At 36.4% G+C, this 26472-nt stretch overlaps 1 protein-coding gene across 1 annotated transcript in view; it reads left to right on the top strand.

Moving 5' to 3' along the window:
* ABCB7 (ATP binding cassette subfamily B member 7) overlaps positions 1-26472 on the top strand; it is a 96361-nt gene that overhangs the window by 60630 nt on the left and 9259 nt on the right. The window contains exons 4-14 of the mRNA XM_045839380.1: positions 1087-1219; positions 3185-3453; positions 4094-4182; positions 4275-4362; positions 5399-5573; positions 7820-7977; positions 8634-8797; positions 8954-9083; positions 12386-12557; positions 18727-18830; positions 20870-20977. Coding sequence (XP_045695336.1) covers positions 1087-1219; positions 3185-3453; positions 4094-4182; positions 4275-4362; positions 5399-5573; positions 7820-7977; positions 8634-8797; positions 8954-9083; positions 12386-12557; positions 18727-18830; positions 20870-20977 — 1590 coding nt within the window. The remainder of the gene's footprint in view (positions 1-1086; positions 1220-3184; positions 3454-4093; positions 4183-4274; positions 4363-5398; positions 5574-7819; positions 7978-8633; positions 8798-8953; positions 9084-12385; positions 12558-18726; positions 18831-20869; positions 20978-26472) is intronic.

Raw genomic sequence — 26472 nt, 5'->3', positions numbered from 1 at the left:
TCCCAATATCTGCTGTGTATTTCAATGATTTTGTTTGGTTGCTAAGACACTTGTATATCTTACTTTGAAATCTTGATAGCTCCTCTCAGTTGTAGGTAAATTCAGGCCTGTTGACAATAAATTCTTTATATTTAACTAAGGTGAAAGACCTAATAATGGGACAATGACAAGAGCTGGAATCTCAGTGTTTTTGTTAACCCATATACAATTGTTTTCACATGTTATTAATGTACATAAATTTAATTTCTTCAAAGAACTTTGGCAGTCTAACTAGTTTGCTGTTTATAAATGATGGCTGGTGTTTTTGATACTATAACTTTGCATAGAAATGTGAGTGATTGAATATTTGCCTTTAATATAAGAAAGCACTATTTCCTAATTTTCATATATTGGGGGTATTGTGGAGAAATAGGTTAGATTTTAAAAATTAGTTTGGCATTCAGTGGGTTTTATTTTGTATAGCATTGGAACAAAGGAATCTTTTTGTGAAGCAAATACATCTAGCAGTGTTATTTGTTTTTCCAGTGGTGAATCAGCCACAGGTAATTGTACTTTGTTTGCTTTTGAGACTTTTTGCTATATAATTTAAGTTTTACCATTATTTTGGTGAATGAATAATTTTATATACATTTATTGAATACCTGTTCTGTACAAAGCATTATATTAATCATGGGTAGGACAAAAAGAGGACTATGATACAGACTACCAAGGATGTAGTAGGAAAGAAAAATATATACACAAATAACTGTAAGGCAGTTCACCATGCCATGAGCTCTGTAGGATAATGGAGAGAGCTTTTTTGAGTGGGATGATCAGGGATGATTTCATGGACGCAGGAACATTTAACTAACGCAAATAACTTGTAAATGAATGTTAACATGGCGGTTAGTGTGAGGTAGGAATCCTGAAATGACAGCTCCCCCAATGCCAAAGATTTTATCTTTATAAAGCGAGAAAATTATTCCAATACTAGTAAATGGTTAATAGTAAACAGCCCCATAAATATTAATGTAAGGTAAATGTTTATACTTTTATAAATAAAAATATTTTGCATATGATGGGTAATTGCTGCTTTTATGTTTTTAGGGCATGAATATTGTGGTTCCCTTCATGTTTAAATATGCCGTAGACAGCCTCAACCAGATGTCGGGAAATATGCTGAACCTGAGTGATGCACCAAATACAGTTGCAACCATGGCAACGGCAGTTCTGATTGGCTGTATGTGTGATTCTTTAATCTGTCTACAGGTGTTGACTTTCTTCAAGAGGGTTTCATCATATTTGAGCAGATGACCTTTTCACTACAAATACAACTTAGCATTTTGGATATGTGGTTTTTAAAAATTCTTTGTATGATATACTTTCCAAAAATCCTGTTAATGAGTCTCATTCTCCAAGTTCTAGAAAACAATGAAATGAAATAAGACATTAAATTTATAATAACCACTTCTAATATTTAGGCTTCTATAAAATACCTTTTCAGTAAGGCTAGTTATTTTCTTGCTGTTGTTGTTATTAGCTGTTAAATAGGAAATAGGTAAATAATGATATATGTGCATTCAATGCTTTATTGAATTATATCCAGTAGCTGCAACACAAATCTACAATTTGCAAAAAAGAGAACATTTTGCATATGATGCATTAGAAATGACACTTTATGAGACTGGAATGGGGCCATGCTTCAGTCAATGCACTTGATTTTTCAGGATTTCAGTTTTATCATTGGTTATTTAGGAGAATTGAATTAGATAAAAAAACTCAACAGATACTGTATATTTATCCACAGTAAGGCCATATGGGCTGTTAGGTATTGAAAGTATGTAGTTGGAAAAAAATCCTTTAACACCTAGAACCTGTGGGGGGAATAACATTGAAAGGGATCCATGGTGGTGGAAAGATTGGTAACGCTAAGTGAAATAAGCCAGGCAGTGAAAGACGAATACCATATGGTCTCACCTATAAGTAGAACCCAATGAACAAAACAAACAAGTGAGCAAAATAGAACCAGAGACTGAAATAAAGAACAAACTGACAGTAACCAGAGGGGAGGGAGGAGGGAGATAACGGGGGAAAGAAGGGGAAGGGTCGTGGAGGAACATGTATAAAGGACACATGGAGAAAGCCAAAGGGGGTAGGATTGAGGGTGGGAGGTGGGGGTGGGTGGGGTGGGGGGCGGTGGGGTGAGGATAATGGGGACAACTGTACTTGAGCAACAATAAAAAAAGAATTGAAATCAGGATCTTGGAAAAAAAAAAGATTGGTATTGACTAAGTTAGATGCTTTCTAGGTTTCTTTTAGTGTAAAGGAAATAGACTTCCAGGAAGTCTAGGAAGCTCAGAGAGTCCCAGAGAAGTTGGACCCAAGGAAGCACACACCAAGCACACATAATTACATTACCCAAGATGAAAGATAAGGAGAGAATCTTAAAAGCAGCAAGAAAAAGGGAGACAGTTACCTAAAAGGAGTACCCATAAGACTATCAGCTGAAACCTTGCAGGCAAGAAGGGGTTAGAAAGAAGTATTCATAGTCATGAAAGGCAAGGACCTACATCCAAGATTATTCTATCCAGGAAAGGTATCATTTAGAATGGAAAGGCAGATAAAGTGCTTCCTAAATAAGGTCAAGTTCAAGGAGTTCATTATCACCAAGCCTGTATTATGTGAAATGCTAAAGGGACTTATCTAAGAAAAAGATAAAAAAACTATGCACAGTAAAATGATAACAAACTCTAGCAACAAAAACAGAAACAAAGCAAATAAGTAGAACAGGAACAGAATCACAGAAATGCAGATCACATAGAGAGTTTTCAGTGGGGAGGGGCAGAGAGGAGAATGGGGGAAAAGGTACAGGGAATAAGAAGCATAGATGGTAGGTAGAAAATAGACAGGGGGAGGTTAAGAATAGTATAGGACAAAAAGAAGCCAAAGAACTTATATGTACGACCCACGGACGTGAACTAAGCGTGCAGGGGGGGATTACTGGAGGCATGGTGGTACTGGGTGGAGGGGGGCAAAGGGAAAAAAAATTGGGACAACTTGAACAGCATGATCAATAATATATATGTTAAAATATTCAGTGATATATTAATTCATTGTACAAACACTTTCTGAGCCTTTACCATTTTTATACTCCTATGCTTCTAATGTTATTCTACCCCATTTTTTCCCTTGAATGTATTATTAGATGGTGTATCAAGAGCTGGAGCTGCCTTTTTTAATGAAGTTCGAAATGCAGTATTTGGCAAGGTAGCCCAAAATTCAATACGAAGAATAGCCAAAAATGTCTTTCTTCATCTTCACAACCTGGACCTGGCTTTCCACCTGAGCAGACAGACAGGAGCTTTATCAAAGGCTATTGACAGAGGGACAAGGGGAATCAGTTTTGTTCTGAGTGCTTTAGTATTTAATCTTCTTCCCATTATGTTTGAAGTCTCTCTTGTCAGTGGTGTTTTGGTAAGTAAAACATTTTCTTCTTAACAAGCTTTTACATTCTCATTAGTAGCTGTTTAGTGTTATACTTGTACCTATCCTGATATTGTGTGTCCGTGGTTTGAAGGCGAAATTCCATGATGCCAGAAGGATTATGCAATTCATTTGATGATTTATGACGAGCTTCAAGGAATTGTCCGAAATCTTTACTGTGTTGTTATTGTGAAGAGCTGTTCAGTTCTAAATATTGGTCAGTCATTTAGTTAGTTAGTGCTTGCAATTTTTGTTAGCAGAGATTTTTGTATAGAACCTTAGACTGATACGCTCAGATTATCTGGGTTTCTATTCACCACTCATAACATTTGAAGCAACTTCATATTTTATAATTAGAATGTATGTGTATATATATTTTATTCCTCTTATGGCTCTATGCACTATTATTATCAGCATTTGACAATAGCATCAATGTGGCTAGTGTAGTGTGGCTCTCTTTTCTTGTTACCTAAAGTACATTTTCTAAGGTGTGTGATTTCTGACCCAAGCAATTATTCATTTATTCACTAACATTTTGTTTAAATCCTTTGACTGAGATTTGCTGCTGTATATTATAAACTATTTGATGAGAACAATGACTGTTTGTCTTTTCCTTTTTTGCCTTCTTCAGTATTACAGATGTGGTGCCCAGTTTGCATTGGTGACTCTTGGGACACTTGGTGCATACACAGCATTCACAGTCGCCATCACTCGATGGAGGTACGGTTTTCTGCAGAGGCCGGTCAAGGTTCAGAAATTGGTTATGCTTCTGTCACAGATGTTTCATGCCTATGCAAATCTTTGTCTTCCAGAACTAGATTTAGAATAGAAATGAACAAAGCGGATAATGATGCAGGTAACGCTGCCATAGACTCGCTGCTGAATTACGAAACTGTGAAGGTACTATGTTTAATTACACTTTCCTCAGTCTTTCACACTGCACTAAGAATTGTTCTGCCATTTAATTTAATAGGGGCTGTGAGTTAGAGCCTCAGATTCAAATAGTATCTGTAGGTGTGATAGAATAAGAGTACTTTATTGTTTTTCTCTTATTTAGAAATTGTCCTTTATTTCTACCTGCGTTTTTTGTGACAGCATCAGGTTTTACCTTCTGAATTAATTTATAAGGGATAAGAGTACGGTTAGCCTTTTGATTCAGAATGAACACTAAGCTAATCAATTTAGCATGTAAGTTCTTGACTCTATCCCTCAGAGTGCCTAACATAGTGCTTGCTTTTTTTTTCTTCAGAGTGTGTCTTTCATTTATTTGTTCATTTTTCTGTTTAACAAAAATTTTAGAATTCTTCTTGTCTGCAAAGCATTATGCTAAGCCCTATGATGGGGGTAAATGGTAAAAAAAAAAAAAGATGAGCACAGAAACAAGTATAAAGGACACATGGAGAAAAACTAGGGGCGGGTGGAAATGGGAGGGAGGTGGGGAGGTCTGGGTGGGTGGGCTGAGATGGGAGTAAGAGATAGAAAATTGTACTTGAACAATAATTAAAATAAAATTATTTAAAAAAAAAGATTAGTATTTAATCTTTGCCCTCCCAGGATTTGCTAACCTACTGGGAGAGTTAAAGAAAGCATACAGGTGACTATACAAGAAGGTATAATGCGGTGGGGGCCGTGAGAACAGTCAGTTCAGTGTTCTGGAGGCTACGTGGAAGTTTTATGAAGGAAGTGACATTGATGGCTTTTTTAAGATATGGGTTTAATTAACTAGGCATTCCGAAAGTGTTTGTGGGATGAATTTCAGGGACTTTTCAAGTACAGTGCTTTGTAGAAAACTGCGAGAGTAACCACAGTCCAGTGTATTGAAAGTCAGTTTAAAAAAATTTTCCATACATGAAGTCTGATAAAAGGATACTAATCATTTAACAGAATAAATTCTAATTATACGTGTATGTACTTACTATTTTTGCATATTTTGTAGTATTTTAATAATGAGAACTACGAAGCACAAAGATATGATGGATTTTTGAAGACATATGAGACTGCTTCATTGAAAAGTACCTCTACTCTGGCTATGCTGAACTTTGGTCAAAGTGCTATTTTCAGTGTTGGTTTAACGGCTATAATGGTGCTTGCCAGTCAGGGAATTGTGGCAGGTAACAGATCTGTGGTTTTTAACAATTATAGATGTCTTATTTAACCTTTATAAATAATGATTAATATAAGGAGTATGTATATTAGTCTTAATTATAACGCATATTCAATAATGCGCTTTTAATATCCTTGGAGTACTTTCCTTTCTTGTATCAAAATGTGTTCTCTTGATTGTATGATCATGTTTTCTTATTTCTTTTTTAAAAAAATATATTTTATTGATTATGCTTTTAGAGTTGTCCTAATTTGTCCCCCATTGCGCCCTTCACCCTGATCTCCCACTCTCTCTAGCAGTCCCTTCCGTACGTCATGTCCATGGGTCATGCACATAAGTTTGACTACTCCATTTCTTATACTGTTTTTAACATCCCTCTGTCTATTCTTTCTTTTTAAAAGATTTTATTTATTTGTTTTTAGAGAGAGGGGAAGGGAAAGGGAGAGGGAGAGAAACATCAGTGTCTGCTTGCCTCTCGCACACCCACTGCTGGGGACCTGGCCCACACCCCAGGCATGTGTCCTGACTGGGAACCAAACTGGCGACACTTGGGTTCGCAGGCCAGCTCTCAGTCCACTGAGCTGCACAGCCAGGGCCCCCTGTCTGTCCTGTACCTACCATTTCATACTTCTTCATCCCTGTACCTTTTGCCTCTTCCCCCTCCCATCTGGTAACCCTTCGAATGATCTTCATATTAATGATTCTGTTTCTGTTCTGCTTGTTTGCTTAGTTTGTTTTTTAGATTCAGTTATTGGTAGTTGTGAATTTATTGCCATTTTAATGTTCATAGTTTTGATCTTCTTTTTCTTAAATAAGTCCCTTTAACATTTCACTTAATAAAGGCTTAATAAATAACTTGACCTTATCTGGGGAACACTTTATCTGCCCTTCCACTCTAAATGATAGCTTTGCTGGACAGAGTAATTTTGGATGTAGGTCCTTGCTTTTTATCACTTGGGATACTTCTTGCCAGTCACTTTTAGCCTGCAAAGTTTCTTTTGAAAAATCACCTGTCAGTCTTATGAGAACTCCTTTGTAGGTAACTGTCTGTCTCTTGCTGCTTTTAAGATTCTCTCTTTATCTTTAAACTTTGGCATATCAATTATATGTGTTGATGTGTTCTTGTCTGTGTCCATCTTGTTTGGGACTCTCTGTGCTTCCTGGACATGTGGGTGTGGGATCATGTGCTCCGTGTCTCTGCCCCTCTTACTAGTCTGAATGAATGTGACTTCTTTAATTCCTTGGTTATTGGACTTCCATACTGCTTGATTTTTGATGATTCTGGGTTATAGTTGTTTTGTAGTTAAAATTTTTGCTGTGATTGTGCGAGGAGGCGTGCCATGTTTACCTACACCTCCATCTTGACTGGAAGTCTATTTCTTTTTAACACTATAATTTTAGCCCTGACACTCATTGATTGGGACTACTGTTTGTATATTTTGTGGGGCTACAGTCTGATCCTTTCAAGAATAACTTTTTTCAGCATTTACTATCATCACTAATTTCTCTTACTGACCTAAAAAGCAATGGAACTAATTTAATTTAGTGTGTAGTCCAAAGGACTAAAACTCAAGCAATCTTTTCTTTAGAATTACTGGTAACCTCTTAACCTTTCTAATGGCTTTTCATTTGCAAACATTTTAAAACTAATGTCTGTGCCTTTTTTTAATAACCTGCCCGCTCAGGATTCATCTATTCACTATGACATTAATACATAGTTTATCATTTTCAATCATGACAGCCATTTGCTCCAATCTTTTAATATACTCTTTTTTAAATTTCTATTTTATATTACAAATAAACTAGGTTAAGGAGAGATTTTTAACCCTTGGTTTCTATCCTCACTTAAGCCATTCTTTTTTGTGTTTTTATGTATAGTGTATGGGTGCACTTTTCCCATTCTATTTAGCATATATCAAGTGCCCTGTATTCCTGAATTATGGTTTAAAGGGTAAAGGGGGGAAATCCATGGTGACAGAAGATTTAACTTTGGATGGTGGGCACGTAGTGCAACATATAGATGATGTATCATTGAGTTATACCCTTAAAACCTATATTATTTTATTAACCACTGTCACGCCAATAAATTTAATTTTTAAAAAATGCTTTAAAATTTAAGTAGGCCAAAGTTACTGATTTTGTACATTTTGAACTATATTCCAGACTCATAGATTATAAACTTCTCTCCGTTAAATTGAAACAGTTCATAACATCTAAAATATCCTTTTCTTCTTCTGCCAAATGCATATTAAGGTACCCTTACCGTTGGAGATCTAGTAATGGTGAATGGACTGCTTTTTCAGCTTTCATTACCCCTGAACTTTCTGGGAACTGTATATAGAGAAACTAGACAAGCACTCATAGATATGAATACCTTGTTTACGCTTCTTAAGGTAGACACCCGAATTAAAGTAAGTAATTTATTTAGTACCTTTTTAAAAGCATGTGAGCTTTATCCCATTAGAGGATTATTCTAGGGGAATATTTGTACATCGCCATGTTAGCCCACCAATTTCTTTTTTGCAGAAATTGGAACTAACATGTGTATTAAGAGGTCGTTTATAGCTTTTACATCTATGTCTAGAAACCTTACAATGTTAGCAAAGAATATTAGACCTAGAAGCTAAATTTTGTTAACTTGAATTATTTGCATTTGCACTTGATTTACTTTAGAATAATGATATAAAGTCTGTGATTGCCTCAACTTCCTTACGCCACTGCCCAGCATCCCTTTAACAGCCCCCACCTCAAAATTACTGAGAAATCAAACCATCCAGGATTTTTTACCTGAGCAGTGAGAACTGAAGAAAATAAATCTTAAAAAAATTTTTTATTGTTGTTCAATTACAGTTGAACAACATTTTGCTCCATTACTCGCCCCTGCCCTACCCACACCCACCTCTCACATTCAGTCCTTTAAAAGCATGCTTAGAAGCAGTCTAACTCTACTTATAAACCTTCTTCCCCATTATTTTCCCTTTCCTCTCTGTGAATTAGAAAGTTATCTGCATAGCTTTATTCCAGGCAGTTTGTAAACTGGCTGGGTTTTCTTTCTCTTTTCTGCTAGGACAAAGTGATGGCATCTCCCCTTCAGATCACACCCCAGACAGCTACGGTGGCCTTTGATGATGTGCATTTCGAATACCTTGAGGGGCAGAAAGTTCTTAATGGAATATCTTTTGAAGTCCCTGCAGGAAAGAAAGTGGCCATTGTAGGAGGTAGTGGGTCAGGGTGGGTAATTCAGTTATTTATAAAATTCTGCATCATTGATTAATGATTCCCAATGTAACATTTTTTCTTTAGCAAAATAGAATGATTAGTATGGTTTAAAATGGGTTCTCTAATGCCGTGAGAAGCTAAGTAACCTTTCCTTGTCTCCAATTTTAGGAAAAGCACAATAGTGAGGCTGTTGTTTCGCTTCTATGAGCCTCAGAAGGGTAACATTTACCTTGCTGGTCAAAATATACAAGATGTGAGTCTGGAGAGCCTTCGGAGGGCAGTGGGAGTTGTACCTCAGGTATTAAAATGAAAGAAGAAAACTACTTGGGGGAAGATTTATTTATTGAGTTGGTGGCTCTTTTGCTAGAATAATTTGAATCCAAGGAGTCAATATATGCTCATTAGGAAATGTTAGACTCTATAGGTCTAATGGTTACCAAAAAGACTGAAAAAAAAAAGAATAGAAAATCTGTATATTAGAAAGATTTTTTTAAGTTTTAGAAAGATAGCATAATACCAGAGGAAAGAGTCAACACTGGTGTCAAAAAGAACCTGGTTCTTTTTTTTTTTTTTCACTTTTAATAGACTTTATTCATTGTACTGTGTATATGATACACCTGCTACCTGCAGGCACACTCTGAGACAACTAGCAACACTCAGTGAGGCTGCAGTCTGTTAACTTCAGTTCCAGTAAGAGTATCTGACGGTCATAGGAGACATCATTTGAGGTGTCTTTTCTGTGTCACTCTATATCAACATTAGGATCAGGGGTTTGTGCCAACAGTGCAGCTTTGCACTCCTGCTCCGACCTGAGTGCTGAGCACTTCCGTTCAGACAGAACCCGATTCTAACCCCAGCTCTACCCTTAGAAATTCTGTGGTCTTGAGCCTCAGTTTCCTCATCTGTAAAACAAGGATATTATTGTTCTCATGAGACAGAATCATTACAGATTAGAGATAATGTGGGTAAACCACCAAGCACAATATCCATGACATAATTATTCAGTAAATAAAAAGCTTATGGTAATTTTGAACAGTTTTGGACACAGTAAGTAAATTTGTAAACATTGCAAAGCAGTTCGGCTACCATCCTCAAGTTGGTATGCCTTGTTCACCACTCTCCCCTCGGGACCGAGCACAGTCCCTGACACATAGTAAGCATTTAACAAGTACTTGCTGAATGCCTTTGAAGGGGGAATAAATTTAGAGTAAGACTTGAGAAGACAAGAAGGACATAGCTTTACAGGATGTGAGTTTTTCTTATGCTCTAAGCCAATAGAGAAACCTGGGATTTAGTTGCAGACTGCAGCCTAGAATGGCAATCAGATCCCTGGGAGAACTATAGAAAAGGATCAGACAGGGCTGTGTAAGTTGTAAGAGGTCCCCAAGTGATCTGACACATTCCATGCTGCCCTGTCCTCCCTTTCACTGAGAATCCCAAATGTTCGTGTACATGAATCACCTGGGGAGACTATTGAAATTCCAGCTCACTTTTACACACCTTAGTTCTCGTTTAGGATAGCAAGGTAGGGCCCAGAAATCTGCATTTTTAAATATGCCACCTAGGTGATTCTGACACAGATCATGTGTACACTATATGTTAGAAAACAGTGACCTAGACTGTATAGCAAGTGAACTGAGTTCTTTTCTGTGCCCACTTAGCACTCAGTGTCCTCATCCATATAACTGTATAACTGAATGCTCGCCATTTTCTTTTGACAAATAAAGCATTTTATTCATTAAAGAAAAATATATGTGGTCAATAAAGGAAAGAGATGTTCATTCTTATTGGAGGTCTTAGCAATTTAAATTAAATCAACTATGGGATTCCATTTTTTTACTTACCCGATTGGCAAGGATTTTAAAATTCATAATATCCAGTTGGGCAGGACCTTGTAAAATGGCTACTCCGTTGTTTTGCTGGTGGTAGTATACAGCTTTGCTGATGAACAAAGTGGCAATATGTATAAAGAGCCTGAAAAATACTCACACCCTTTATTTCAATAATTCTACCCCTGAAAGTTTTAGTAATGAAATAAACAGATGTGAACAGATTTTTATATGCAAAGATATTCATTACAGCAGTATTTGTACCACCAGAAGTTAGAAACAATACAAATGTCCAACAATAAGTAGCTTGTTAAATTATCATAATATCAAATGTCATACAGCCATTTGTAAATTCCATGTTTGTAAAGAATATTTAGTGTGGGCAAAATACCCTGAAAAAGAGAATACCAAAACAAAACACAATACTCCAGTTTTATAATATTAAATGAATATATGTCAGTAGAGAAAAAAAATAGGAGAAACATTTTAGTTAATAGTAGTTATTGCTGGCTGGTAGGATTATAGATTATTTAATTTTATTTCACCTTATTTTTTGTAGTTTCAAAGTTTTTGTTAGCATTTGTTTTTGACTAGTGTTTGTTAACTTTCTAAATATAAAATATTTTAAAATAAGTATGTTTTCTTTATAGAGTATTAAGCTCATTGGGTTTAAGTACTAACTCAATAAAAGAATATTCTGTATTAGTAGTAGGAGCATAAATGATTAAAATATCTGAAGCTCAGGGGCTGATTATGATGTTAAAAAAGTGTTAATTGAGTATCCTGGTTAATGTCAACTAATGGAGTCATTTTATTGGAGACTTAGAGAGAAGTGGGAGATGGATGCTCTAGTTGGATTAGGTTTAGTTTGCCATGTCAGAATAAGTCGAAATAGGGAATGGATATTTGCAATGAACTTTCTCCAAAAACAGAACCCAGAGTACCTAAATTCTTTGTTTTTGGTGTTTTAAGTTTAATTTGAAAGCTTCAAGAAACATGTGAAGTCATATTCTAGTAATTTGGGAAATGCTAATTTAAACAAAAAGCACATTTTACCCCTAAAGTAGCAACAACTAAAACTTAGTAATATCCAGGAATGCTGAGCATGTAGAGAGAGACCTGGTACCCTCATACACTATTGGTTAGAATGCATTCTTTTCAGAGCATTTTGAGGTAGTTGTGCAAAACCGTCAACGGGTAAATGTATGATTACCTTTTAATTCATCAATCTGCTTATAAGAATCCTTCCTACAGAAATACATGAGTGCACAATGTCATATATACAATGATATTTTAGTTCATTCTTTGTAGTAACAAAAATTTGGAAACTACATTGATGTCCATCAACAGAGAAATGGATAAATAAATGATGATATATCCTAGTATTATACAACTGTTAAAAAGAATGAAGTAGGTTTCTCTTCCTGATGTATATGATTTCCAGGATATGTCAAGTGAAAAAAGCAATTTGCAAAGTATGGCCCCATTCGTGTTAGAAAAAAGCCTATGTTTAGGCATCTGAATGAATTGAAAAAATATGTGAATGATACACAAGAAATTGTTCCTAGCGATTAGTTCTGGGATAGGGAATGGAATTGCAGGGATGAGGGGGTGGTAAAGGCACTTATCATGTTTTACTCCTTATGACTTTATGTCTTTACTGTTATCTTAATTTTTATGATGAACATAAATGTATGTGTGGGTATATATTTATATCTGTGTATTCTATCTATCTATCTATCTATCTATCTATCTGTCTAATCTGCTCCAGGATGCTGTCCTCTTCCATAACACCATTTACTACAACCTGTTATATGGAAACATCAATGCTTCACCTGAGGATGTGTATGCAGTGGCAAAATTAGCTGGACTCCATGATGCAATTCTTCGAATGCCACATGGATATGACACCCAAGTAGGGGAACGAGGCCTCAAGCTTTCAGGTAATCAGATTTTAAATCTGCTCACCCCCTTGGATACTCCCTTCAAACTTTAATTTGTCTGAGCCATTTTCTAGAAAATGTAGTAACAGAATTCAAACTTACTGCTCATCCAAATGCTTTAGACGAGGTCCCCAGTGTCCTGTCCATCACAGTAAGCAATCTAATATGTAGAACTAGAAGTAACTGCTCTTAAGTCATGTGAGTTGTTTTCTACTTGCAGCTGCAAACATGTTAAATGCTTAATAGTAAGTTATGTATATATGCTCAAGTCAGTATTAACTTATTATCCATATTCCTAAAATTAAAGGAAAGCCCAGATCATTATTCACTTGGGAAAGTAGTAAGAGTAGGGAGGAGTAATTGGTAGTAAGTAGCATATCTCATCATAATTTCCTAGATTATGTTTAGATTTTTTTATCCTTACCCAAGGATCTGTTTCTTTAAAATTGATTTTCAAGAGAGAGGGAGAAAGAGAGAAACATCGATGTGAGAGAGAAATATCAATTGGTTGCCTCCTGTATGCACCCCGACCAGGGATCAAACACACAACCTAGGTATGTGCCCCGACTGGGATTTGAACCCACAACCCTTTAGTGTATGGGATGATGCTCCAACCAATTGAGCCACCTGGCCAGGGCAATTCCTAGATTATTATGTGATGTTTTCAATACTTTAGACCTGCTTGTACTGGATGTACGTATCTGCTAAATTTTTTTGTAACTACATTTTCAATTACAGTTAAATGCAATATTATATTAGTTTCAGATGTACAACATAATGACTGGACTTCTATATACTTTACAAAATAATCACCCCAGTAAGTCTAGTACCCATCTGACAGCATACACTTACCTGCTTATACTTTACTTACAGCCATCTTCATTTTTATGCCCTTTTTCATTCAGTGGTCAAGTAAATTTGGGGGCTTGTACATTTCTATTTAAGTGTTTAGTTATGAGGTTGGTAAGGTTTAATGATGGCTGAATTATTTGGAGGGTCTATAAATATGTTTCTTTGCCCTAATTATTTGAATTTTAGAGTGCAATGATATCTAATGCCTGAAAGTATTAATGTAATATATAGAAACATACTACCTCCTTTACAATTATCCTTCATCCTATTTTAGTTTGAGTAGGAAATGTATAGATTAGGGATGGGGATAAGGCAAAAAGGGAATAAAGAACAGTATGCATGAATTTTAATGACTCCCCATTCCTCTTTGTTACAACTGGTGTCATTTATTCACAACATTGATTAGCTACATACTGTGTGTAATCTACTAGCCTAAATGTTTTGAAAGTTAAAAAGATGAAGCATAATTTAATCTTCTCTTAAGGAATTTACAATCTATTAGAAAGTTTTGATGTAGGTTTTGAAAATGTTAAGCAAGTTTATTTTCAAGTTAAGTTGATTTGTAATAGTTGGTCATTACCCAATAGAATAAGGTGCCTCTATGATTCCAGTCCACTTTTATGCTTTAGCATTGCTTTTCATAGGAGTAGTTTTCAATTAGCTAGCCCACCCTCCCATTTTTTGTCCATTTGTCTAATTCTGGAAATTCCCAATTTGTCACGTAGTATAGACTAGCTGCCCCAACTTCAGACTTTGACTCAGATGGCTATGTCACATTCCATTCCCCAATCATTTTTTCCCCTCTCAGCATGCCTTTGAAGGTAGGAGTGGCTAAAGAAATTTTATTCTTACCTAAGAATAAAATTCATCACCTTATAAGCAGACATCTCAAAATGAGCAATACATTATTTAGCATCTCTGATTATAATTCTGGTAGATATAAATATTTTCTGTTTTTTAATTTCTAAAATTCTATTGAATAAAATTGAAACTGGGTTGGTTTCCATTTCAACTTTGGGACACATGTCAAAAACTTCTGGGTGGTAAAACCACAGTGCAATATACAGATGATATACTATAGAATTGTATACTTGAAACCCATATACTTTTGTTAACCAGTGTCACCCCACTAATTTTGATTAAAAATTTCAAATAAAAAAAAACAGTCCTTTCTCTGAGTGCCTACTTATTTTTTTAAACATTTAATTTATTTTTTAGAGACGGGAAGGGTGGGAGAAAAAAAACATCAATGTGTGGTTGCCTCTCACACGCCCCCTACTGGAGACTTAGCATAGGCCTATGCCGTAGGCTGGGAATCAAACCAGCAACCCTTTGGTTCATAGGCCAGTGCTCAATCCACTGAGCCACACAAGCCAGGGCTGAGTGTCCACTTTTTTTCAGGAGGTTTCTGTTGCTGAGTTGCTAGGTGGATAAGCAGATAGTTCTGTCATAGTGCCTGCTTTGATAGGAGGCTTTTGATCTTATGAAATGGGGAGGAGTGTAGATAGTATGAATATAAACTTAGTCATTAACATTACATATAAGGATCCCCTTTTACAAGTTGAAAATAATTGCGGAACAAATAAAACTGAAATAATATTTGGTATACCAGATCATTCAAAAAGTGGAACTTGTTTCCTGAAGAGGTTACTGAAGCTAAAAAATAGTTTTTCAGACATTAATAAATTAATGGATAACGGACCAAAAAAGAAGCCAAAATGGGCATATTCAGCAAAGCCCCATTTTTTACATAGTCATACCTTGAAGATATTTTGAGTTTGGTTCCAGAGCCCTACAATAAAGTGAAATATCACAACAAAGAGAGTCACATGATTTTTTTGGCTTTCCAGTACATATAAATGTTAAGTTTACATTACACTATAATCTATTAAGTACACAATAGAATTATGTCTTAGAACAATATAATACATTAATTTTAAAATATTTTATTGCTAAAAATACTAACAGTCATTTGATCCTTCAGTTAGTCATAATCTTTTTGCTGATGGGGGGTCTTGTAGCGTTGTTAATGGCTGCTAACTGATCCGCGCTGGTAGTTGCTGAAGTTTGGGGTGGCTAAATAAAATAACAATGAAGCTTGCCTCATTGCTTGACTCTTCCTTTCACAGACCATTTTTGCTGTAGCATGTGATGCTGTTTAATAGCATTTTACCCAGAGTAGAGCTTGTTTCAACTTGGAGTCAATCCTCTCAGAGCTGCTGCTGCTTCATCAACTGTATTCATCATCAATATTAGAATATTTCATAAGTTTATGAAGTATTCTAAATCCTTTGCTGTTACTTCAGCAATATTCACAGTATCTTCACCAGGGGCAAATTCCGACTGAAGAAACCACTTTTCTTTGCTCATGCATAAGAATTAACTCCCCATCTGTTACAGGTTTATCATGAGATTGTGGCAATTCAGTCACATCTTCAGCCTCCACTTCTAATTCTAGTTGTCATACTATTTCCATCACACCTGCAGTCACTTTCTTTACTGAAGGTTTGACCCCCCTCAAAGTTATCCATGAGGGTTGGCATCAACTTCCTGTTAATGCTGATGTTTTGAACTCTTCCCATGAATCATGAATGTTCTTAATGACCTCTAGAGTGGTGAATCCTTTCCATAAGGTTTCCAATGGACTTTGCTCAGGTCCATAAGAGGAATCACTGCCTATGGCAGCTATAATAAAACTTGAAAGTCAAAATTACTCCTTGATCCATGCGCTGCAGAATGGATGTTGTGTTAGCAGGCATGGAAACAACATTAATCTCACTGTACATCTTCATCAGAGCGCTTGAGTGGCCAGGTGCATTGTCAATGAGCAGTATTTTTGAAAGGAATCTTTTTTTCTGAGGAATAGATTCAACGGGGCTTAAAATATTCAGTAAACCAGGCTGTAAACAAATGTGCTACCCAAGTTTTGTTGTTTCATTTATGGAGCACAGGCAGAGTAGATTTAGCATGATTCTGAAGGGCCCCAGGATATTCAGAATGGTAAGTGAGCACTGGTTTCAACCTAAAGGCAACGGCTGTATTAACAAGTCAGCATGTCCTTTGAAGCTTTGAAGCCAGGCGCTGACTTCTCCTCTCAAGTGGTGCAAGTCCTAGATGGCATCTTCTTCCAGTAGAAGGAAGGCCATTTTGTGTGCATTGCAAATCTGTTGTTTAGTGTGGCCATCTTCATTAATAATCTTACTCAGATCTGGAGAACTTGCTGCAGCTTCTACATCAGCACTTGCTGCTTTACCGTGTGCTTCTGTGTAATGGAGACTGGTTCTTTCCTTAAACTTCATGAACCAACCTCTGCTAGATTCAGACTTTTCTTCCTCCCCTCGCAGCCTTTACAGAATTGAAGAGAGTTAGGGCCTTGCTCTGGATGAGGCTTTGACTTAAGGGAATGTTGTGGCTGGTTTGCTTTTCTCTCCAGACCACTAAAATGTTCTTCATATTAGCAATAAGGCTGTTTCACTTTTTACCATTTGTGTGTTGACGACTAGCACTTTAAATTTCCTTCAAAAACTTTCCCCGTGCATTCCCAACTGAGCTAACTGTTTGGCACAAGAGGCCTAGCTTTCAGCCTGTCTCAGCTGTCAACACCTGACTGAGCTGAATTAGTGCTAGCTTTTCATTTAAAGTAAGAGATGTGTGAGTACTTCTTTCTCTCGAACACTTGGAGGTCATTATAAGGTTATTAACTGGCCTAATTTCAATGTGGTTGTGTCTCAGGGAGTCCCAAGGAGAGGGAGAGAGATGGGGGAATGGTCAGTTGGTGGAGCGGTCAGAATAAACACATTTTTTTATTAAGTTCATCGTCTGATATGGGCATGGTTCGTGGTGCCCCGAAACAGTTACAGTAGTAACATCAAAGATCCCTGATCAGAAGTCAGCACAACAAATATAATAATGATAATAATGATAATGAAAAAGTTAGAAATATTGCAAGAATTACCAAGATGTGACACAGATATAAAGTGAACAAATGCTGTTGGAAAAATGGCACCAACTGACTTGGTTGATGCATGGTTGTCTCAAACCTTCAATTTGAAAAAAACAAATTGCAGCATATGCGAAATGCAGTAAAGCAAAGTGCAGTAAAACAAGTGTGCCTGTACTTCCAACCATAGTTCTGTGTGAGACTGATCATGACCTTAGACCTATGGGAGTCCCAGTGAAGAAATTAATATTGCTTCATTTTCGCTGGAGCGTATTTAGAAATAAATGTATGCCTGCACCTTGTGATAGGAAGAGCATTGGACTGTGAGTCAATTAGATCTAGTTTAGATTCCACCAGAGCCTGCTCTGTGACCTTTAGCAAGTCACTTAACTTTTCTGGGCCTTTGTTTTCTTTCTGGTAAAATAAGTTTTTTTTTTTTTTTATTAAATGTATTGAGGTGACATTAGTTAATAAAATTATATAGGATTTAAGCATACAGTTATATGATATATTACTTGTATATTGCATTTTGTTTACCACCCAAAGTCCTTTCTGTTTTAAAATTCTGATATGCTAGAGACCCAGTAGCCAATAGCTAAGGTGAAATAAGAGGTATCTAGTGTATACCCTTAACTTTGAAGAGTGCTGTGAAAATAATACCTTTATGACTAAAAATCATTGAGATTCCTGGCTGAATGGAACTTAAACATTTTTTTTTATTGATTTCATTTTAGAGAGGGTAAGGTAGGAGAGAAAGAGAGGGAGAGAAACATCAGTGTGTGTTTGCCTCTCCAGCGCCCCCTACTGGGGACCTGGCCCACAACTCAGGCCTGTGCCCTGACAGTGACTCAAACTGGTGATCCTTTGGTTTGCAGACCAGCACTCAATCTATTGAGCCACACCAGCCAGAGTAGAATGGTAATTTTTAATGTTAAGAGATAAATTTAGATATTCATAGTTTTATGTCTTCAGGATTTCAGACATCAGATAATGAATTTGTTTTTGGCTTTGTTAATTTTCTATTAGTAAAAAATTTTTATCGGAGTGCTGTTCTTTGGGAAGTAATATAAAGTAATATGTAATGAGCATATTTCTAGTGAAAGGAATATTGTGGAATCAACATTATTACCTCACCTCTTCAGTGTTTCACCTGCCATGAACTCAGAGTCCAGAATTACGTTTATGCTCTAGGGAATGTTGTTTGTCAAAGGATGTCATATATAAACTTAGACTCTTACAACTGAGTGAAATGAACAGAGGTTGGGAGTAGAGATAAATATTCAAGGTATTAGTTGGTGGTTATATTCAATGGAAATACTAGAAACTTAAAATATGTCTTTATGTTATGCCTCCTTAAACTAAATTTTTTATTACCAGGGGGAGAAAAGCAAAGAGTAGCAATTGCAAGAGCCATTTTGAAGGACCCTCCAGTCATTCTCTATGATGAAGCCACTTCATCCTTAGACTCAATCACTGAAGAGGTAAATGATTGGGAAAATACAAAGTTCTTCAATTATCAATGCTTACTTTTTCTCCTTGGAAATTTCAGTAAAATGGCTACATTCTTTTGTATTTTGAGTGAACTGAAGTAGGACGTACTATAGAGCAAAATATCTAGCCCTTTTTTCCTCAGATACCAAGTGTTGATAGTAAGAATGCCGGCTAACATTGAACAGTTACACTGTTAAGTCCATTTTCAAACATGTCTTCTTTGGGAACTGTGTGGTAATTTATGCTCTTGTTGTATTACCCTTGCATTTTGCAAAGCTGTAGGAATTCTCTAGTATGCTGACAAGGGAAGAAGGTTTTAGTTTCCCTGCTATTGCCACTTAACACTCATTAAAACAAGTCACGTCAATGACTGTGATATAGTATACACCAGACAGCCTTTCACTTATCATGGAACAACTTACTGAGGTGCAAAAGAGGTGCACCCAGCCTGCAGTGCTGATATCAATTTCTGTTCATTTCATAAGTATTGTGACATACCAAGATGTTGTGACACTGATGTCATGGCATTACCTGTCAACTACATTAGACTTCCTAACAACATCCTTGTATTAAATACAGAAGTCTTAACTGCGATGATAATTTCATGAATGAATGCCCTTAGTCTACCATTGAAGATAGCTAGATGTTATTTGTCAATTGCTTCCATTCACCTATATCTTACTTGAATACATAGTTAAAACCTAGTGTTGAAGGTTAGGCCTAATTTCAGTTTTTCAGCATGCATGACATAATATTTGCATATAGAGTTAAGACTCAGGGCTCGTTATGTGATATGCCATGTGTTTGAAACAGTTTAATTTCTGAGTGAGTTGTTTAACATAAGAATTTGTTAAATTTAAGGAGACTCTTAAGCAGGACCGGACCCCACTCCTAGGCAGAGTAGGAATTCATTTATAAGAACTTTATACTTAAACATGTGTCATCCACATTTATCACAACTTAACGGTCATTATTTGAGACACGTAGCTTTATTATCTCACAGAGCATAGCGCATTGAGAGGTAGCAGACACACCTCCCCTCCTCCCCCGCCAAGGGAATGAGTTACAGTAGATTTGGTAAATTTCTGTGGTCCTTTTTAATAGGTCCAGGGAGTTTAATTTCTTGAGGGTTAGGTAGTGGAATCCCTAAAAACATCACAATATTTCTTAGAATTGGTACTGTGCTTTCTTTTCAGCGTGCAATAGTAAAATATAAGGTCGTCTTCTCCTGGGTAACCATGTACTCTTGATAATTTTATTTCTTTAATAAATATGATATTTAGAAATATCTGTAGGAAGCCATTTGGTATATCCTCATCTCCCACGTGGCTGTTTCCAACTAGCTAGCAGTACCAGGACCCATGTTTCCACATACAGCTTGTATATATACATAAGTCTCTAATACTCTACAGGCAGTAAACAAAAATGTATTTCCCAGAATGCATTAAGAAGACAAAATACTTTTGAAAAAGAAGTTTTCTTTAAAAAAAAAAGAGGAAGAACAAAAAGAAGTTCTTCAAGTTACTCATACACAATTGTCTTTGTCATTCTTTCTGTCCTCTGAATTTGAACTAAGGAAAAGCAAATGCTCCTGTACCCCTTGACTCTCCTATTTTTTCTTCTTGAGTCCTCCTCATTTCATTTTTGCCCTCATTGGCCAGGTACTCATCATACCTGGCCATGCTCCTAATGTCACTGGATTCATCATTGTGGTTTGTTTGTTTTTAAGTATAGAAAATATCCACCTTCTTCCAGACTGTGTAATATAAAGAAATGTTGCCTATCTTACAGGTAATTTTTTCTGTGATGATGTGGTCATATTTGGTTTTGGTTTTTGTTTGGTTTATCTCCTCTTCTTAGTTATTGTTAGTTTAGGTCACATATTTGGCACTGGTATAAAGTTTATATAATGTGAACTTGATTGGCATTTTATATGTCCCTTTAAGGAATGTATGATGATTTTAATTTACATTTACCTAATATATAGACCTTTTCTCTCCTCGCACTCTTCTTGTTGCCCAACTTGCAGATTATTCTTGGTGCCATGAGGGATGCAGTCAAACACAGAACTTCCATTTTCATTGCGCACAGGTTGTCAACAGTGGTTGATGCTGATGAAATTATTGTCTTGGACCAGGTAAGAGATTTAACTTTGAAGTTTAGTATTTTAACTACATTGGGAATTGTAACAGACACAAGCAAATTAAATATTTTTGGGAAAGAAATGTACAGAATGTGTGTTCTTTGAATGAGATTGAATTTTGATAGGCTTCTGTTTTTACTTCCTTTTGATAATAAATAATGCATGTCACATCCAAGAAGGAATAAACTGTATTAACTCACTGTTTATTAAAGTTTTAAAAGCAAAGGTAGATCAGGAAAGCATTAAATCTTCATATGATAGAAGCAAGTTTTAAAGGGTGTATGTATTATAAGATAATTTTTCTTCATTCATTTTTCCTACATAGAGAATTTTTGCTCAGTCTTTACTATATTTTATATTTTCATTTTTTCCTAATATCTGTGCATACTCTGTATCTAAAATAAAATATCACAAAGTAAACTGGTCATTTTAAAACATGGCCATTTTATCTTTTTCCTTATGGGGAGAGTAACAAAATGGATAATGCACTTTCTTTCTTCTGAGGGAATTACTAAAAAGCGTACTTTCTTCTTTTATAATATTTTATTTATTTTTAGAGAGAGGAAGAAGGAGAGAGAAAGAGAGGGAGAGAAACATCAATGTGTGGTTGCTTCTCGTGTACCCTCCACTGGGGACCTGGCCCGCAACCCAGGCATGTGCCTTGAGTGGGAATCGAACCAGCAACCCTTCGGTTTGCAGGCCCACACTCAATCCACTGAGCCACACCAGCCAGGGCTAGAAGTGTACTTTCTAAATATTCTAAACAAGTCAGGGTACCACAATTGTGATTGGTAGATTTGAAAAGTATAATAGATTTTCTCTTCTCCTTTCTGTAAGGACTTATTCCCACCCCCTAGTACTTGAGACATCTAACATTGTTTGGTTTTTCACCTCCCATTTGACCTTCTATATGATTATCTTTCCCTTCTAATAAATAAACCTTCAATTCTTTATCATTTTGAAAGCTTGAGTGCTGGGAATTAAGGAAGAAAAAAACATTCTCATATACTTTTTTTTTTAAAGATTTTATTTATTTTTAGAGAGGGAAGGGAGGGAGAAAGAGAGAGAGAGAGAGAGAGAGAGAGACATCAATGTACGGTTGCTGGGGGCCGTGGCCTGCAACCCAGGTATGTGGCCTGACTGGGAATCGAACCTGTGACGCTTTGGTTTGCAGCCCGAGCTCAATCCACTGAGCTACACCAGCCAGGGCCTCATACACTTTTTATATCAATTTATTGAGAGAATTTTTCACACCACTAAAAATATTTATAGGATCTTCAGTTCTGTGGTGTATATATTATTCCCTTTATAAGTTACCTAGGTACTGGAGACCCTGGGTCTTTTTGTTCATTTGTTCATCACAGCTCACATTCATTAGAAAAGAAAGTGGTTTTTCCCCTAATATGACTGTACCAGAATGTTTTATGGGAAATTGTGTGAATATGCTTTATTATCTCATTGATGTTCAAGAATCTGAAATGAAATCTGCTGTTTTCTGCTTTTTACTAAACTTTCCAATACAATAGAGCCCTTTCTTATAAGTATAAAATGTTAGAAGTATTTTAGCAGTCATGTGCTTACCTGCCTCATGCCATGAGGCTCACAGTATATACACTTATATCACAACATTCCCGCTTGGAGTTTGGATTATAATTGGAACTAATTTATTAATGATTATGGCACCTGTATCTAAAACCTCTGTGGGTTTATAATTTGATGGCTTTGTAATTGCTTCATTACGAAGATCAGAGATTTTTATTTTCTAGTGAAACTAATGTGATCTCATTTGTCTCATCAGCAGTCTCTTATAGTATTAGTGTTGAGTCTACATAAGAGATAGCATCCCCAAGGCCCTTCTTCATCCCCCACAACCTGGTGATTCCCATTCCCCAGCCTTGGCAAGGGGCTAGATTTTTGCTTGTTAGGAAATTGAGTCATAGAAGCTCTGGACACATGAAAGCTACCAGGCAAATTAACCAAGAGGGGCAAGATTAACTGGGAATCAAAACATACCAGAAAACAAGATTGCACACCCTCTTGTGCCACCGGTCCAAGAACCTTGCCAGCCAGTGGTTTATTTCTATTATTATTACTCTTGCCCTCATCATCAGATGATTGGAGGATTCTTTTCTGAAAAAAATAGTAGCCCTGGATAAAAAGGTTTTTGAATTTGGGGGGACCCCAACAAAATGACCAGGTACCCATGTGGTCATTCTACAGTGAAACCCAGCTGCTGAAAAGCCCACTCCTATGCATAAACTTTCCAGTAAGCTTTTTAATGCACAGTACTTAAGTGTCAGTGGATAATAAAGGAAGGCCTCCAAAACAAACAGGAAAAAAAAAAAGAATGTAGTAGAAAATGTAGACAGTGCAGTGAGCATAAGAAAACTTAAAAATGTAATTACTGTTGGAGATCATGGAAAATATAACATTCTAAAACAAGGAAAAATGCTGGTAAAACAAATAAGGGAGAGTTCTATGGGGCAAGTTTCAGGATACGTTGTTAATGTAAGGAGAAAAAGGTGCAAAAAAGTAGATGGTGTGTTACTTTTTGCAGGAAGGATTGGGGGGAAAGAACAAATGTATATTTACTTATTCCTGCAAAAAGAAACTTAGGGAGGATAAACTAGAAACTGAAGAAATTGGCTACCTACAGGGTGGGAAGAGAAAAGGGATAGAAGAGATGGGAGAGAGAACAAGACTTTCCTGTTTATACTTTTTATATTATTTTTACATTTGAACCATGCTGATGTTTTCATATATTCAAAGTTTAAAAATCAACAAGGATGGGGAAACACAAAAACTGAATATAATCAGAAAGAAATGAAAATAATTGCATAAACAGGAAGCGGGTCTAGGGTGGCAGCATAGGAGTACAGTGAGCTCACCCTCTCCCACGGACACACTGAATGCACACCTGTGTTTACAGCGGTTCCTCCTGAGACAACTGAAGGCCAGTTCAACAGCTTCTGCACAAGAAATGAGAGAGAGAGACCACACAGAGAAGGTTGGGGAACCGTGAGACTTATCTAGGATCTAAGGAAACTCCCCAGGATAGGAGGAATCTTTGAGTGCCATTGTTTCCCTCTCCCTCTACTTGGATAATGCAGGCAGGAACTCTATCCATGTGCTCTGACTGACCTACAAGTCCACCTTAGTGCACTTCTGGCCAGCCTACCCAGAGCTGACTCCAGCAGTAACAAGAGAGTGCTTTCATGTGCACACACAAATCTACCCTCGACCTGGAGCTTGATTCAGCGGGTCCAACAGCGTACTGGGGTACTCGCACTGGGACACTGCTTTGTATGCTTATAGGGCTGCCCTGTCATGCCTGTATTCAGTGGGCAAATAGCTAGAACAACAGGGAGCTACCACACATGCATGCACACCAGGCTGCCCTGCCCCTAACATGCTCCTTCTGGCCAGGCTGCAATGCTGGTGCCACACACACCTGGCCCAATTTGAACCAGCCTACCAAAACCAACTTGCACCCAGTCTACACAGAGGCCACTTTTACAGAAGACCACTTTTTCAAGATTTGGAGAGCTACCTATCTCACCTATATTATAGGAACAAACAGAGAAAGTCAAACAAAATAAGACAGAGTGTTATGCTCCAAATGAAGGAACAAGAATAAAACCGAGAAAAAAAAATCCTAATGAAATGGAGATAAGTAATTCCCTTATAAAGAGTTCAAAGAAATGGTTATAAGGGTATTCAACAGACTTGAGAATACAGTAGAGAAACTAAGAACTTCAGCAGTTAGAAAATATAAAGAACCAATCAGACATAGAAATGAAACAAAAAATACACTACAAAGAATTGACAGCAGATTTAATACAGAAGAACAGATTAGTGACCTGGAGACAGAATAGTGGAAATCACCCAATCAAAATAGCAAAAAGAAAAATAATTTTCAAAAATAAGGATAGTATAAGGGACCTTTGCAACAACATCAAGCACACTAACATTTGTATTATAGGGATACCAGAAGAGAGAAAAAGGAGGAGATAGTATATTTGAAGAAATAATGGCTGAAAAAAGTCCCAATCTGGTGAAGGAAACATATTCAGGTCCCAGAAGCACAAAGAATTCCAAACAAGATGATCCCAAAGAGGCCTACACCAAGACATTTTGTAATTAAAGTGGCAGAATTTAAGGGTAAAGAGATAGTCTTGAAAGCAGCAGGGGAAACAAGTCACATACAAGGGAAACCCCAAAAGTCTGTCAGCTGATTTCTCAGCAGTAACTTTACAGGCCAGAAAGGAATGTCAGGGAATGGTTAAAGTGCTGAAAGAAAGGAACTTACAACCTAGAAATACTATACCTAGCAAAGTTATTGTTTATAATTGAAGGAGAGAGAGTTTTCCAGACAGCCAAAAACAAAGGAGTTCATCACCGCTAAACCGGCTTTACCAGTAATCTTAAAGGGTTTTTATTTAGAAAAGGTCATAACCTGAAATAAGAAACTATAAGAAAAAAATCTGACAAGTAAAAGCAAATAGAGAATTAACAGTGAATCAGCCACTTAAAGAGCTAATATAAAGGTTAAAAGACAAAAGTAGCAAATTAACTATAACTACAAAACATAATTAGGATACACAAAACAAAAAGATACACAATACAATATCAAAAACAAATGGTGGAGTGGGAATAAAATACTGGTGCTTTTAGGATGTGTTTGAACTTAAATGCTTATCAGCTTAAAATAGACTATATAGATATAGATGTAGATGGAATGAAAGAATATATATATATGTTCATTCATATTTGTGAATGATTTCTATTAGATGTTGATACCCAAAATGTATAAAGAGCTCATCCAACTCCGTAACAAAAATAACCCAATCAAAATGGTCAGTGGACATGAGACATTAACTGGGAATCAGACATGAAAACATGCTCAACATCACTAATCATTAAGGAAATGCAAACTAAAACCACTATGAGAAATCACCTCACACCTGTCAGAATGGGTAGTATCAAAAAGTCAATCATTAACAAGTGTCAGCAATGACATGGAGAAAAGGGAACCCTCATGCACTGTTGGTGTGATTATAAATTGGTGCATCCATTATAGAAAAGAGTATCAAGATTTCTCAAAAAAATTAAAATAGAACTATTATATGAACCAGTGATTCCACTTCTGTGTGTTTATCCAAGGAAAACAGATATACTAATTTGATAAGATATATGCATCCATATATTCATTTAGCATTAATTACAGTAGCCAAAATATGGACACAACCTAGGTGTCCATCAATAGATGAGTGAATGAACACATATACACACATATATACACAATTGAACACTACTCAGCAATAGAAAAAGAATGAAATCTTGCCATCTGCAACAACATGGATGGACTATCATGTTAAGTGACACAAGTCAGAGAAAGACAAACACTATAAGTTCACTTATGTATGAAATCTGAAAAAGCAAAACAAATGAAAAAAACAAAAACACACGCATAGAAACAGAACAAACTG

This window comes from Phyllostomus hastatus, unplaced genomic scaffold, assembly GCF_019186645.2.
Source record: "Phyllostomus hastatus isolate PE091 unplaced genomic scaffold, TTU_PhHast_1.1 phas_contig_30, whole genome shotgun sequence".
In the NCBI taxonomy this organism is placed as follows: Eukaryota; Metazoa; Chordata; class Mammalia; order Chiroptera; family Phyllostomidae; genus Phyllostomus; species Phyllostomus hastatus.
This window is presented reverse-complemented; position numbering and strand designations above follow the sequence as displayed.